Here is a 13,937-nt window from a genome sequence, read left to right on the forward strand (position 1 = left end):
GCATCATCTGCTTTCAAAAGACTTTTATTTTGAAAGGATCCGTCCGCATCATCCGCTTACAAAAGGCTTTTATTTTGAAAGGATCCGTCCGCATCATCCGCTTACAAAAGGCTTTTATTTTGAAAGGATCCGTCCGCATCATCCGCTTACAAAAGGCTTTTATTTTGAAAGGATCCGTCCGCATCATCTGCTTTCAAAAGACTTTTATTTTGAAAGGGTCCGGCCGCATCATCCGCTTTCAAAAGACTTTTATTTTGAAAGGATCCGTCCGCATCATCCGCTTTCAAAAGACTTTTATTTTGAAAGGGTCCGGTCGCATCATTGACTTTCAAAAGACTTATTTTGAAAGGGCACGCATCGTCCGCTCCGCAGGAGGCGGGCACTTTGCCGACGGCGCTCGGGCGTGGGCCAATCGGACGCAGGGTTTGCGCGGGCGTCGGCCGGTCGGGCGCAGCGCGGCACGGCCTCTGCTCGTCCTGTCCGACCGGATCTCAGCCGGGACGGCGACTCGGTCACGCGGCTCGCGCCGACACGCCGACGGGTCCGAGCCGCGGACCCGCCTGAGGTGGAAAGGTCAAATGCCACGCCCACTCGGGTCTGGCCGTCAAACTTTCGGAACAAATTCAACAAGTCGGCACTTTTCGGTCAAAGCAAAGAAGCTTCTTTGTTTCCTTCTGCTCATCTTTCATTCCTCTCTTCTTTCTTTCTCTTTCCTCATCCGATATTTCTTTGCCTTCTCTCTTATCTTGTATTCGTTCCTCTTTGCATCTTTCCTCTTTTCACTCTATTCTATTTCCTATTTTCTCTTCCTTTCCTCTTTCCGTCCTCTTTTTTCTCCTCTTTTTCATTCTTTCACGCCTCTTTGCGTCTTCCTTCTTTTCTCTTCCTCCTTTTCTTTCTTTCCTCTCCTTCCTCTATTTCCTTCTTCCCTTCCGACTTTCACCTTTTCTCCCTCTTCCTCTCCTCTCTCCATCTTTCCCTCTGTCATTCCTTTGTACTTTCTTCTTTGCATGTTCTTTCTTCCCCGCTTTTGTTTCCCGTCACGTGTTGACGTGTGCGTGCGCGACATGCATGTCTGTGCTGGCCTTGTGGGTCCCACCAACATTCCTGATGTCATCGCGGTACTTCCTTGTTGCGTCACGTGACCCGCGAGCGTCGGAGTACTCGGCAGAGGAGCTGGGGTTGTCATCGGCAGACCTTTTAAATGAATTAACAACGCTTTCAATGTTCTGTCCTCGCTTTGATTGTTAGCGTCACATGCTGTCGAGAAGATGTTTCGATGTTGTTGGGTCAAAAGAGGAATTCATAAATTCCTCTTTTGCTCTTGCACTGCCGCTGCTGCTGCTGACAAGTTGAAACTTGTCAGCAGCAGCAGCTTGCTCTCGCTCGCGGCTAGCCACTTAGCTTAGCGTGAGGATCGCCTTCCTCGAGCTAACGGCGGGCCAATTAGCTTAGCGTGAGGATCGCCTTCCTCTCGCTCGCGGCTAGCCACTTAGCTTAGCGTGAGGATCGCCTTCCTCGAGCTAACGGCGGGCCAATTAGCTTAGCGTGAGGATCGCCTTCCTCTCGCTCGCGGCTAGCCACTAAGTTTAGCGTGAGGATCGCCTTCTTCGAGCTAAGCGTGAGGATCGCCTTCCTCGAGCTAGCGGCTACCCGCTTAGCTTAGCGTGAGGATCGCCTTCCTCGAGCTAACGGCGGGCCAATTAGCTTAGCGTGAGGATCGCCTTCCTCTCGCTCGCGGCTAGCCACTAAGTTTAGCGTGAGGATCGCCTTCTTCGAGCTAAGCGTGAGGATCGCCTTCCTCGAGCTAGCGGCTACCCGCTTAGCTTAGCGTGAGGATCGCCTTCCTCGGGCTAGCCGCTTAGCTAAGCGTGAGGATCGCCTTCCTCGAGCTAGCGGCTAATTACTTAGCTTAGTTCCATCTCGTCCCGCTGTAATTAGCCTGGCGCTAAGCTCGTAATCTGGCTCTCCTCCTCCTCCATCATCCCCAAATCCACCCTCTCCACTTGCTCATCCTCCCATCCTCCATCCCTCCATCCAGATTATCGTCTTTGCGTCCTTGGACGAGCGTTTCTTAGCAGCGTTGTTGATGTGGCTCTCATTCGTTCATTCATCTTGGTCATACCCATAATGCACTGCTGCCCACAACTTGTGCTGGCTTGCGTACAAGAAAATCATCTTTTTTGATGATGTTGTTCATGTCTTCCTCTTTATAGTGAAACTCCTTGTATCAGGGCCATTTAACTGGCTCATCTGGCTCGCCAAACATCCCCCAAATACTGTATTGCAGCACCATACATTATTCAGTCTCGCTAGAGAAGCTCTGGTTCGTGCAGTAGAGCCTCCACAACAGCAGGGGGCAATCGGGAGGCGTTTGCGTCACAATGCAACGGCGCTGTCGCTTCTACCGCTTCATTGTCACGCCCTCTTCTACGACTGCTGTCGACTGTAAAGAAAAGAAAAGTCCACAAAAAATGAAAATGCAACGAAGCCAACAGTAACGAGGCGAAAGCCGGTCGGAAGTAATATCACCTGCGGAGGCACTTCCGCACGAAACTCTGATGGAAACCCTTGCGGACGCTTCGGATGTCCCTGTTTTCAGAACGCTTCTGGATGAGCCGAGGGCTGCCGGTGTTGTGAAAAATAGACGGACGACTGTGACGCAGCTCAACTTTTGAAACCTTTTTTTGACGGTGACTGCTTTGGAGAGGACAAACGACTGTGGAAAATTGTTGATTTCTTTTTTTTTTTTTTTAAACTATGGATTCAAACTTCTTTTTGTTGGCATTTTATTTTTAAAATGCTCTGGTGAAGCAACTTCTTTTTGTGAAATCCACTTTTGTGTTTAATTGAAATACCGCTCCGAAACTAAAAGGGCGTCGTTGAAAGCACCCATTTGATATCTGTGGCTGTGCGCAAGTCGTGTCAAATAAAAATAGCGAAAACGCTAAAGTGTAAAGGCCTTTTTATACTCCCGTGACCGACGAATTGGCCCCGCACGTCTTGTGTCTTCATACCTGTGCGTGTGTGTGTACTGACGCGTTTGTGTGCTCTTCCCGCAGTGTGAGCGGCGGTCGCAGACGCGCATCACAAAGAAGCAAGCGAGCGTTTCTTTGGAGGTAAATATTGTTCCACATATTGTTTCCCGCCATCGCCTGCCGCCACCGTGCCTAACCGCCCCAATCGTGCCCCCCTCCTCGTCACACTTGCGCCGCCCTCCTCAGGAATTGTGAGTAAAATAGGGGGAGGAGCCGGCCGGGTTCTCCCATCTCGTATTGCTTCATTTCACAATTATTGTCAGCTTATTTGGCTCCGCCTACTTCCATACATCAGCTTGCATGGTGTCCGCCTCACTCGCATTCTCATAAGTTTCCCGCCAACCCTGCACTAATGCACGTGTAGCAGAGTAGTGTGTGTGTGTGTGTGTGTGAGAGAGAGAGAGACAGAATGAGGGTCAAAAGTGTCAATTCCTCGTGGCAAAATAGATTTATAGAAGACAACAAAAAGCTGAAACCTTTCTAAAAGTTGCACATAATGACACAAACGCAATAAAAAGTGAGGAAAGATGTCCTAATGTTGTGTAGCAAAGTGCACATGTGTGTTTAAAGAGAGAGGATGAGTGTCTGTGTGTGTGTGTGTGTGCGCAGAGTGAAGGAATCTGCGAGCTGATTGGCTGACAGCTGGCAGACATTTTCCACACCAGTTGACTTGCCCCTCCCCCTCCATCCTGACACATGTCCGATGATATCTTAACACTTTATCACTCCGGCTCCAAACTCCACGGTACACGCCCGCGCACACGCACGAGTCAGCGTGTGAGCCGGAAAACAAGATGGAGGAGGTGGCCGAGAGAGCGGGATGATGCAACAGGGAGGAGGAAAGTGGGAGGAGTTGAGGAAGTTGACGACGAGATGAAGACGTGCACTGCCCGTTCTTCCGAGTAGAGCGCGAGCGAGCGAGCGTGTGTGCGTGCGCGCGCGCGCGTGGAGGATGGCGGCCGGCAGCCGAGTGTGAGGTGGAAGAAGCGAAGTCATCTCCTGTGACTCCGCTTACTGTCAACTTCCTGTTGCCAGGAGACACCAGCGCTTTTCATACTTCTCCTCCTTTGACTTTTCTTCCTCCTCGTCCGTCGTTATTTCCATTTTATTTTATTTTTTTTTAACGCCGACCATCCGGGACAGGCTGGCACGCCGAGGCAGCTTGTGTCGCCAGTTAGCACGCGATGCTACGCTACAAAGCGTGCGTGTGTGTGTGTGTGTTGTTTTCAGAGATGTCAAAAGTACTGCTATTCACAACTTAAATCAAAGTGCTGATACAAAAACAACTGGTAATAGTACAGAATCACAATCATCTTATTTATAATATTTATGAGTACAAAGTTATAAATGTACTTTACCAGCCTAATAGTAACATAGATTTCATCTTCAATGAAAAGATGAGCATTTATTTGTACTATTGCAATAGTGTAAAATAAAACAAATGTAGATTTCTTTCGAACAGATTTGCCCACTGCCAAAACATTACAGGGGGGACTGAAAGTAGACAAAATGAGCACATTGTGGCTATTTTGAGTTCGTTTTTTTACGGTCTTGTTTCTGCAGTGCGGAAAGAAATGCTTGAAATATTATTTGAAAGGTCCCATATTTTGCCAAACCAACTTTTTCTAGTATTTGGGCTGTAATATATATTATCATCCTATAAACATTGCGCTCCTTTGTCTGGCGAGAGGCCCAAAATCAGCTCACTTGCGAAGCTCTCCGCTCCCGAGGCGACCGCTCAGAGGACACGCTCTCAGGGCCGTCTTGGCCAAATGGGACAAAGCGGATAGAAAAGTGGCTCAGACGGAAGTAGCCCTCAGAAGGGCCTTTTGCGGACGCTCGCGTGACAAAACATTTGAGTCCATGTTAGGGAGTGGCTCTATGGGCGTGCAAATCCAGAAAATAGGGGACGTTTAACGTGACATCGTTTCATGCCAGCGAGCCAGACTTGTCAACGAGCTAGCTTTCTAAAAAACCAACATGCTTCACTGAAAGCAATGCAGGCGCTCTAATAATCTGCCGGTCGCGACAATCTTCAAATGTACGTCAGCTAAAGAAGCCATCGTGGATGTTGAAAATAAATCATAACGTGCTCATTTCTCAACCCATTTTCATGAGATTTACTTTTTGTCAATGTCAAAACTTTTTATTATTAATACAGAGCATCAGAGCCCAAAAGTATCGATTTCCCTTGTTGTGATTGTTCGGCGTGTGCGCGCAGGCATCCTTGTCACAGTATTTCGGTTTTCTTGCCGTTCACACACACTGAATGTGTTGACCGATTTGACCCTCCTAGCTTAGCGTCGCTGTTGGCACGCAGCTCAAAGGGCTCCGTCGTGTCTCCCTATTGTTCATATCTATGATCCGTGCGCTTGACGAGCTTGCTTCCGATTTGTCCCCAATTTACGGCCTTTATGTCGTGCCGTCGTGAAGATGACAAGGTTTTAAAAGTAACAATCCCGTTCGGGGGCGTGCATCTTCAAGGGAGGGGCGGCGGGTGAAAAAGTCAAAGGGAGTGGTTGGCTGTTTGAAAGCGCTCAGTTTGTATGTGGCGAGTCAAGCGACACGACTGGTTCTCGTCTCCTCGTCTTGTTATTTACCGCATCTCCACAATTGGAGAAGAAGTAGACCTTTCAGATATTTGTGTTGAAAAAGTAAGGAGGAAAAATAAAAAGTCACCAGAAAAATACACTCGGCTACTTCCCACCTCTGCTTGTTTTGAAAAGACTGACAATGATGGTGTGGAGGTCTCGTGCTTTCGACATTTTCACCATTTGTGTGTTCCTTATTTTTGGGCCGTGGCTAAAAGGGATGCCAGGTGACGTAGTCGGGTGGCCCCACCTCCACTATGCAATAACTTGAGATACTGCAAAATAGGGTTACGGTGTTTCTCCATAGCCTAGCTTTAAGTGGCTAACGTTAGCTTGTGCGACGCCAGTCCTTCGCAAACGTACCAGCTCAAACATACTTTGCTCTCCAAGTAGCGTAAAACATTCAAATACAGTGACGACATGAAAACACATTGACCTTAAAATACATTAAGACTGTTTTTGAATAATGATTCCATTCAAATTCATTGCACGCAAGTCAAATAAATAACATTGAATGCAGTATGCGCTAAAAGGTGAAATACAATTGAACTGTACTGTATTTATTTTTTTCACACTTTGAGAATCACTTTGCTGGATGAATACATTTTGCACACTTCTAAATGCGAGACTGCCGCAGAATCTCAGGGAGGACCGAGTCTTCCGGGTTCGCGTGAGGGTCTTCTGGCCCACAATTGGATCGTGGCTCCCGTGGCCGCAACGCGTCGTCAGTCGTGCGTAGGCAGAAGAAAGTGGCTGGGTGAAATGGCGTCCATTGTTGCAGCGACCTTTGATTGGCAGTTGAGCATTTGCGAGCGGCGACGACGGCGGCTCGATTTGGCAGCATTCAAATGATTTGTTGGTTTTGCTCGAAGTGGAATTGGCGCGTCTCACGCGGTGGCGAACGCTCAACAAGTGGACCGTCGATGAGGTTTATTGCTGACGCTGCAGTTTGATATGCTAACGCGGGCGCCTGAGCGCAGGAAGTCGAGTCGTTCGGGCAGCGCGAAGCCTGCGCGGCGGCCATTTGCAGGAATGCGGACAGGAATGTGTGAGCGTGCGTCGGCGTGTGCGCGTGGAGGAGGAGGACAGTGAGGCGCTCATAAATAGTCAACATATGGTCAGCGGCTCGTCCCCTCCCCCACGTCCGATGCTAAACTCGGCCCGCTAGCCGACACCCGACATTACGCCTTCCAAATGCACGCTAGGCCATCTATGCGCGCTCGTACTTTTTCCAGGCTTCGATTTTGATGGGCGGGTGTCACTTTTGACACTTTGGACTAAAAATTGGGGAACGATGAACGGTTGCGATCGTTCTAGAAAATGGCCGACGTGCTGCCTTGCGATGCGAGTGACCCGATGGAGTTTTTGAGATACGAGCGCTTTAATTGCGACCCCAGCTGAAGTTTATAACGCGAACAAAACGAAACAAAACAAAGACGATTACACCTTGTGCTTTTAAAACAACCGTAGCTTACTTCGCCTTTCAGTTGGCTAGCTTAATGCTAATGCTAAATAGTGTCTTAACCCTTCAAGCGAGAGATCGAACGCACAAAGTGCGCAGCAACACATGTAGACAGACATAATAACAGTAGTCATATTCTTTATCCTCTTCGACGAACGACTGATATTTGCGTCGTACTGACGATCGGAGAGGAATCGGACGGCTCAATGAACAGTATAGCCGTCTGTCTGGCTTATACTGCCCCCAGGTGGACAATGCTGGCACACCAGAAGGAGCAGCATTTTTATGGATGCAGTGTCACAAAAACTCTTGAATTCTTTTTAATACTACATAATTATGTTATTACGATATGGGTTTATCAAATAATATGGAGTGATGATGACATTATACAAGATTTGAAGTCGCTTTGTTAGTGCAAAGTTTATGCGTTGCCATTTTCACAACCCTTTTAAAAGCCTCAAATGATGTCAGCGTGGTAACGTCTCCACGCACGCCGCCGGCGTCGCCGCAACTGCGCGCAGGTCACGCGCTCCTTCAGCGGACACTCGATTAGGGACGGCCATCGTCATCGTCTTTCTTTTTCTTACTTCATCTCCCGTCTGGCAAAATGTCTGCTCTCCTTCACATGCTCCATCCTTGTTTTGCTCCATGTGTTGCCGTTCGTTTTCTTCTCAGTCGGCAGTAAAAAGTGCCGCCTGAGCACTTCGTCGGCCAACAGTGACACTTGTGCGCTGGCTCGCTGGCCCGCACACCTGCCACTGCTTCGTCACGACACAAGCGGCGGCTCGGTGGAAATGCAACACTGTAGTGCTCGCGCACTAGTCAGCGGTCATCCTCGTTTCACTCCTTTGCTCTCCGAAAACAGGAAGTGAATTCCATCAAGAATTCAGCGTGTGTTTAAATTGGGCAGTTTTTCTTGACGTCTGTGTTTTTAAGTTTCTGTGTACTTTGTCTTCTGGTAAACCCCCAAAAAACCCTCTTGAAAAACTCAGCTTTCCAAATCATTTCCACGCACGCACGCGCGCGCGCGCAGTGGCAGTTGGCGTTAGTCAACCTCATTTCAGTCCTTCACTCTCCTAAAACGAGAAGTGAAAAGCATCCAATAGTTTTGTGTTTGTGTGTCTTAAATGTAGCCGTTTTTCTGAGGTGACATCTTGTCTCTGCGTTTTATTTCTTTGTTTTGCGGCGAGAAACTCGGCTTTGCGACTCCTTTCTACGTGGAATGTAGACGCGCGCGCGGGCAGAGCCGGAAGAGGAAGCGGCCGACTCTGGAGCGCGCCTTCCTGTGGGGGAAGCTCATCGGGAAACGCTCATCGTTTCTTCTCCCCCTCCCGCCAAAGTGTGCGCGCGCGCGTGTGTGTGTGTGTGTTTTGAGTGAACAGGTGTGTCGAGGGTGCGCTCGTAAAATGTCCTCCGCCGTCGCTGGCTACAAATACCTGTGACCTCTAACTTGGTCCTCGTGACCTTTACATGTCATTGATCAGCGGTCCCAACTTTTTTTGGAGGCCAGCAGCACTCAGCAAGCAGGCGCCATCTTGTGGCCACATCACATGATGGTCATGTGACACAGGGTTTACTTTGTGTGTGTGTGTGTGTGTGTGTGTGCGCGCCCACACAGATATGGACAATGCCACAGAGAAGCAGGAAGGGGGCGGAGCCAATTCCGTGCTGAACGGTGAAGAGGCGGAGCTAGCGGAGGAGACTCTGCCAAGTAGCATCAAAGGTGTGTTCGGCTACGTTGATTTGATCCTTTCATTTATTCACCAGTGAGAGTTTTGTATTTTTTGAAAGCGTTCCGCTGATGTGCACAGCTTACACTTGACAACATGGATAGCAGCTGGTCACTTGTTGATAAATGGAGCCACTTCACTTGCGATAAGAAACAGACGTCGTCTTGAGCACAATCGTTTTGCGACTGACAAATGAAAACTGAGCAAAGACTGGCCGCCCGTTTGCGTTCTTCAAAAGCGGCCGCTTGACCCGAGCCGCAAACATTTTGCTGAGGCGGCCGTTTTGGGTTCATGATGTTGTATACGGAACGCTCTTCTTATTGGTGGATCTTTTGCAATGTATCGATGCAGCCGCACCCCAGGCCGCCAAGAATGCGGACGAGAGCCGACAGAGCCTCCGGGGCGGCGATGGCGGAGGAGGCGGAGACTTGTCCTCCATCAACGCCATGATGTCGGCCGTGATGTCGGCGGCGGGCAACATCAACGGAGAAGGAGACGCGGGAAGCGACGTCACTCCTGGACCCTCACCGAGGTCAACACAAACGCCGCGTGGCGATGTTGGCGAGCATTCACTCCTCGCCTACTGGCCAATCGCGATTTTTAGATTTGAAATGGACCGCCTCCCTAAACGCTTCTCTCAGAATCCCTTTGGAGCGGTTCGGGAGAAGGAAATTGATTGATTGATTACCAACGCAGTCACTGATTTTCCTCCTCCTGAATCACAACAAAGGGATTCCAGATACATTGAGGCCGCCGTAAAAATGGGAGCTACGGAATGGACTCGCTCTCTACAACCAAAACTTCCTTGAAAAAAGAGAACGAATATGAAATGTGGGCAGTAGGTCAGCAGTTCTCCAACTTCTGACACCGAGAACCTCCTACAAGGTCTTCGAGTACGATCAACATTAAAATTCCCGATTGAAAATGCAATATTAGCGTCTGTAACATTATGAGTGAATGCTAACACAGTTAACATAACCCTGCGCTTAAATCAAAATCTTGACTGAAATAATGATGACCTGAAGGTTTAAAAAAAGATTGTAGCTAAAGAACATGCGGTTCTGAAGGATGAAATGCAACTAACTGCATTTGACTGTACATAAATGGATGATGCCTTACGTGTGACGGTTTGAACATTGGATGGAGTGATGCTTGCACATACCACTAGAGGGAGCCAACTTAGAGCAGACTTTGAGAATTTTGCAAAATCATTTGATTTTCCCTCTTCGTTCATTTGTCCCCCTTGCAGCCCGTCGCCCAACAAGACGCCCGCGTCGTCGGCCACGAGGGCGGCGCCCGGCCGCAACGTTCGACGCAGCCAGGTGAGCCGAGGCCGCGCCGCCGTCTCGTTCGTCCGTCAGCCCGTTGACGCCTCGCTTTTGTGCCCGCCGCCAGGACGCCAAAGACGATCACGCCGCTCACGTGTGCCCGCTTTGCGACAAGCGCTGCCAGTCGCAGCATCAGCTCACCATGCACATCAGACAGGTACGCGCGCGCACGCACGCACTTCCTGTCCGGTGGCAACGTGACGGCAGACGCCATCCTCATAAGCGCGTGTGCGCGTGTTTAGCACAACGTGGACGCGGGCGCGACGGACCACTCGTGCAGCATTTGCGGCAAATGTTTGAGCTCGGCGTCTTCGTTGGATCGGCACATGCTCGTGCACAGCGGCGAAAGGCCCTACAGGTGCAGCGTGTGCGCGCAGACCTTCACCACCAACGGCAACATGCACAGGTACGGACACGCGCCCACAAGCACGAGCACTGCATCAGTGACAGGAAGTTGGCCGTGAACCCGTCCTCCGGCCGACCACGGTGGAAGAACAACTTCACAGTTTTCCTGATTTTGCGGGCGGGGCTAAAAACTATCCTCGTAATCTTTGCCATGTAAGAATCAAAGTAGTAGTCCACACATTTTCCAGCAGAGGGCGCTGGAGACAGTTGATGTTGATGAGGAACTTTCATCTCGGTCAGTTGAACGTTTTACTTCCTGTCTCGTGTCGTAACAACACTGGAAAATGATTTGTGTGTGTTTTCCAGCGCATGAACGCGCGTGTGTACACACGCGCAGGGCTGAGATATCATGCTTCCTGTCCTCTGATTGGCGGATGGCGCGTTGCAAGTTTCGGGGCAGTTTTCGCCTCCTCTTTCTGTCCCCTCACCTGATTGGTGGATCAAGTACTTCCTGTCAGCTAATGTCAAGTGTCGGCCCGCTGCCTGCGCGCTGCGATGAATAGATCTTCTGTCTCCTCATCTTCCACCACCTTGTCGGTCCTATCGTCGGCTTTCCCAAATGTAGTTGAGCAAAGCACATAGTGGATTTGACAGGACAAAAACGACGACGAACGAAAATGTCACTTGAAGTAGGAAACAATGACCGACCATCTTGTGTAAATGTGTAAATGTGGCGCATTAAGTGGAACCCTTTGCTCTTATCCTGTTGTCCCAACGGCAAGTGGTTAACGATGGACCTTCTGCCATCTAGTGGAAGAGCACTGAATTGTTCTGCCTGGCACTATATGGCGCTGATCAATGAAGACAAATGATTTGTACAAAAATAGGATACTTTCAAGTATTTCAAGAGTTCTTAATGAAGTCCGCGTGTACCCGTGTTCAGACACATGAAGATTCACGAGAAGGACCCCGCCAGCGGCCTCTTGCCCGTCAGCCCGCCCTCGCCCACCAAGCGGCGGCGTCCGTCCGCCAAGCGGCGGCAAGGCCCGGAGGACGAGGGTGTCGAGGAGCCGCCCGCCAAGAAGGTGAGCGGCGCCGCCTGTCCGTCGAGTGCGTCGAGAGCGCGGGGGTGGAGCTAGTTGATGACGAGGACGACGATGTCACGCAGGTGACGGAGGACTCGGCCTCGGAGGAAAATGCCGCCGCGTTGCCGACGCCGAGCGTGCCGGCGGCTGGCGCGCGGGCCGGGGACGAGCCGGCGCTTCCTTGTCCCATCTGCTTCAAGACTTGCGGCGGCAGGCTGGAGCTGGACGCTCACATGGACACGCACCCGGACACCACGCTCAAGTACACGCACGCACGCACGCACGCACGCACTCGTGGAGCGCTGCCGCTGTCCAATATTTTTAGAATCAATCGTTCCATCAGTCACTTGAATAATCGGATAAGCGTTTATTTTGCATGAGCTTATTTCAAAATCCTTTTTTTCCAATGACTCTTTGTTAACCGATTATTGTTAATCATTTGGGAATGTTGATCAAGTCAACATTCCCAACTAACCTTTTGGAAAGTGAGAGCGACTTCTTTGCTACCGATGCACGAAAATGAAGGCCGAGAATAACCTCAAAGATGAAACGGAGGACGATTCAGAGTCGTTAGCAAATCGACAAAAAGGTGGATGATTGTTTGCCAAAGTCTTATTCGGTCTGCTTTCATGGCGGACGACAGGAATTGACTGTTGAAATTGTGAGGATTTGGCCAATTCGACTTAAACGAGGTCCCGAGCGGTCCGCCGCCGAATTGGACGGTCGATGAGTTGCGGACGTTGTTGTGTTTGCAGGTGCGACTTGTGTTGTCTTTCCTTCCGCACGCACCGCGGCCTGTTGCGTCACAACGCGGCCGTCCACAAGCTCCTCCCCCGAGACCCCGACGGCCAACCGTTCATCCAGACCAACCCGTCCATCCCGGCCGGCTTCAACGACCTGTCCTTCGTCGACTTCTCCTGCAAGAAGTTCGCTCGCGTCGCGCAGGTAAGCTCCGCCCCCGTCTCCCCGAGGCTCGCTTCCCGCCCGTCTGACGGTTTTTCCGCCGCTTCAGGTGTGGTGCGAGACCAACCTTCGGCGCTGCGTCGGCAAGTTTCACCGCTTCGTGTGCGAGTCGTGCGATAAGGCCTTCCCGCTGCGCCCCGCCCTCGACCTCCACAAGAGCTCCGCCCACCCGCCTGACGCCGGCGCCGAGGAAACGCAAAACTGCGTCCGGCGGAGTCGGAACCACTTCGAGGACGCCCCGCTTTCCCCGCAGTCCGACTTCATGGAGGCGCTGGGACTGCGGCACGTTTCCAAGGTAACCGCCGCGGAGGCCGACGACGGTTTTTACGCGTCGAGTGCGTTACGGCGGTCGCAAAAACGGGCCAATAGCGGACAGCCTCTGACAATGTTTGCAATTGCCTGTCTTAGAACCAAAACGCCATGTCCCATTAAAACAAAAGGAAGTCCGACAAATCGGTTCCGGTCGCCTTTGCGGCAGTGCGGGCGAGGCACGGGCGCACGTCGTCGGTGAGGGGAGCAGAAAATCAAAGCGTGCGCGATCGTCGGTATCGATACGCTTTTCGCTTTCTTGTGAGCCGCGCCGAAATGAATGTCAAATAAAAGGCAACACGGCACTCGAAGAAGCCCGAGAGACCGGCGGCGTGTCGGCGACGCATCTCCGTTCGTCAATTGAGCTCCCGATGTACAAACGCTAACCCGCCCTGCGACATTCGGCTCGCGACTCGGCAGGTCCGGCGGTTCTCACGCCGGAGAATACAAGTTGCTCATGAATTTTTTGCTCCGCTCCGATGTGCCGTCGTCCGCTCGTACCGCGGCCTCGCGGCCTCTCCGGAAGGCTCCGCTCGTCTCGCCGCGTCAAAATCTTCCTCGCGAGTCTGGCGAGGAAATCCACCGACGCGAGCCAGGGTCGCGCGCACGTAGCTTCCCGTACGTAGCGGTGACGTCGCGTGTGCCCCGCCCCAGGTGACGCGGACCCCCACGGAGGACGAGATCCACCAGGCGCACCTGGACAGCATCAAGGTGATCCACGTGGAGCCGCTGAGCTGCAGCCTTCCCCAGGAGCCCGCCTTTCTGACGGTGGGCGCGGGGGGGCTGACTGCGCTGGGCATCCCCCTGCTGGAGCGATCGGCCGCCGCCGCCGCCGCGTCCACGCTGCAGGGTCTGTCTCAGAGGGACGCCCTCAGCCTGCTGTCCCTGCAGCCCTTCCAGGCGGGCTTCCTCCTGCAGCCCGACGGCGCCGCCGCCGCCGCCGTCAAACCGGGCGAGGCGGGCGGCGTGGTGGAGCTGGCCGACATCCAGCAGATCCTCAAAGTGGCCGCCGCCGCGCCCAATCAGATGGGGCTGGGCTTCGCCGCGGGGCAAGGTGGGTCCTCGCGCGCATTACACTCGTCACAC

At 51.7% G+C, this 13,937-nt stretch overlaps 1 protein-coding gene across 1 annotated transcript in view; it reads left to right on the forward strand.

Annotated features, from left to right (window-relative positions):
• Positions 1-13,937, forward strand: part of rreb1a (ras responsive element binding protein 1a) — a 32,870-nt gene that overhangs the window by 10,793 nt on the left and 8,140 nt on the right. Inside the window, 10 exon segments of the mRNA XM_061759030.1 lie at positions 8,710-8,814; positions 9,173-9,353; positions 10,071-10,143; positions 10,217-10,306; positions 10,392-10,555; positions 11,438-11,579; positions 11,663-11,841; positions 12,335-12,524; positions 12,592-12,837; positions 13,506-13,905. Coding sequence (XP_061615014.1) covers positions 8,710-8,814; positions 9,173-9,353; positions 10,071-10,143; positions 10,217-10,306; positions 10,392-10,555; positions 11,438-11,579; positions 11,663-11,841; positions 12,335-12,524; positions 12,592-12,837; positions 13,506-13,905 — 1,770 coding nt within the window.

Source organism: Phyllopteryx taeniolatus, chromosome 20 (assembly GCF_024500385.1).
Source record: "Phyllopteryx taeniolatus isolate TA_2022b chromosome 20, UOR_Ptae_1.2, whole genome shotgun sequence".
NCBI lineage: Eukaryota > Metazoa > Chordata > Actinopteri > Syngnathiformes > Syngnathidae > Phyllopteryx > Phyllopteryx taeniolatus.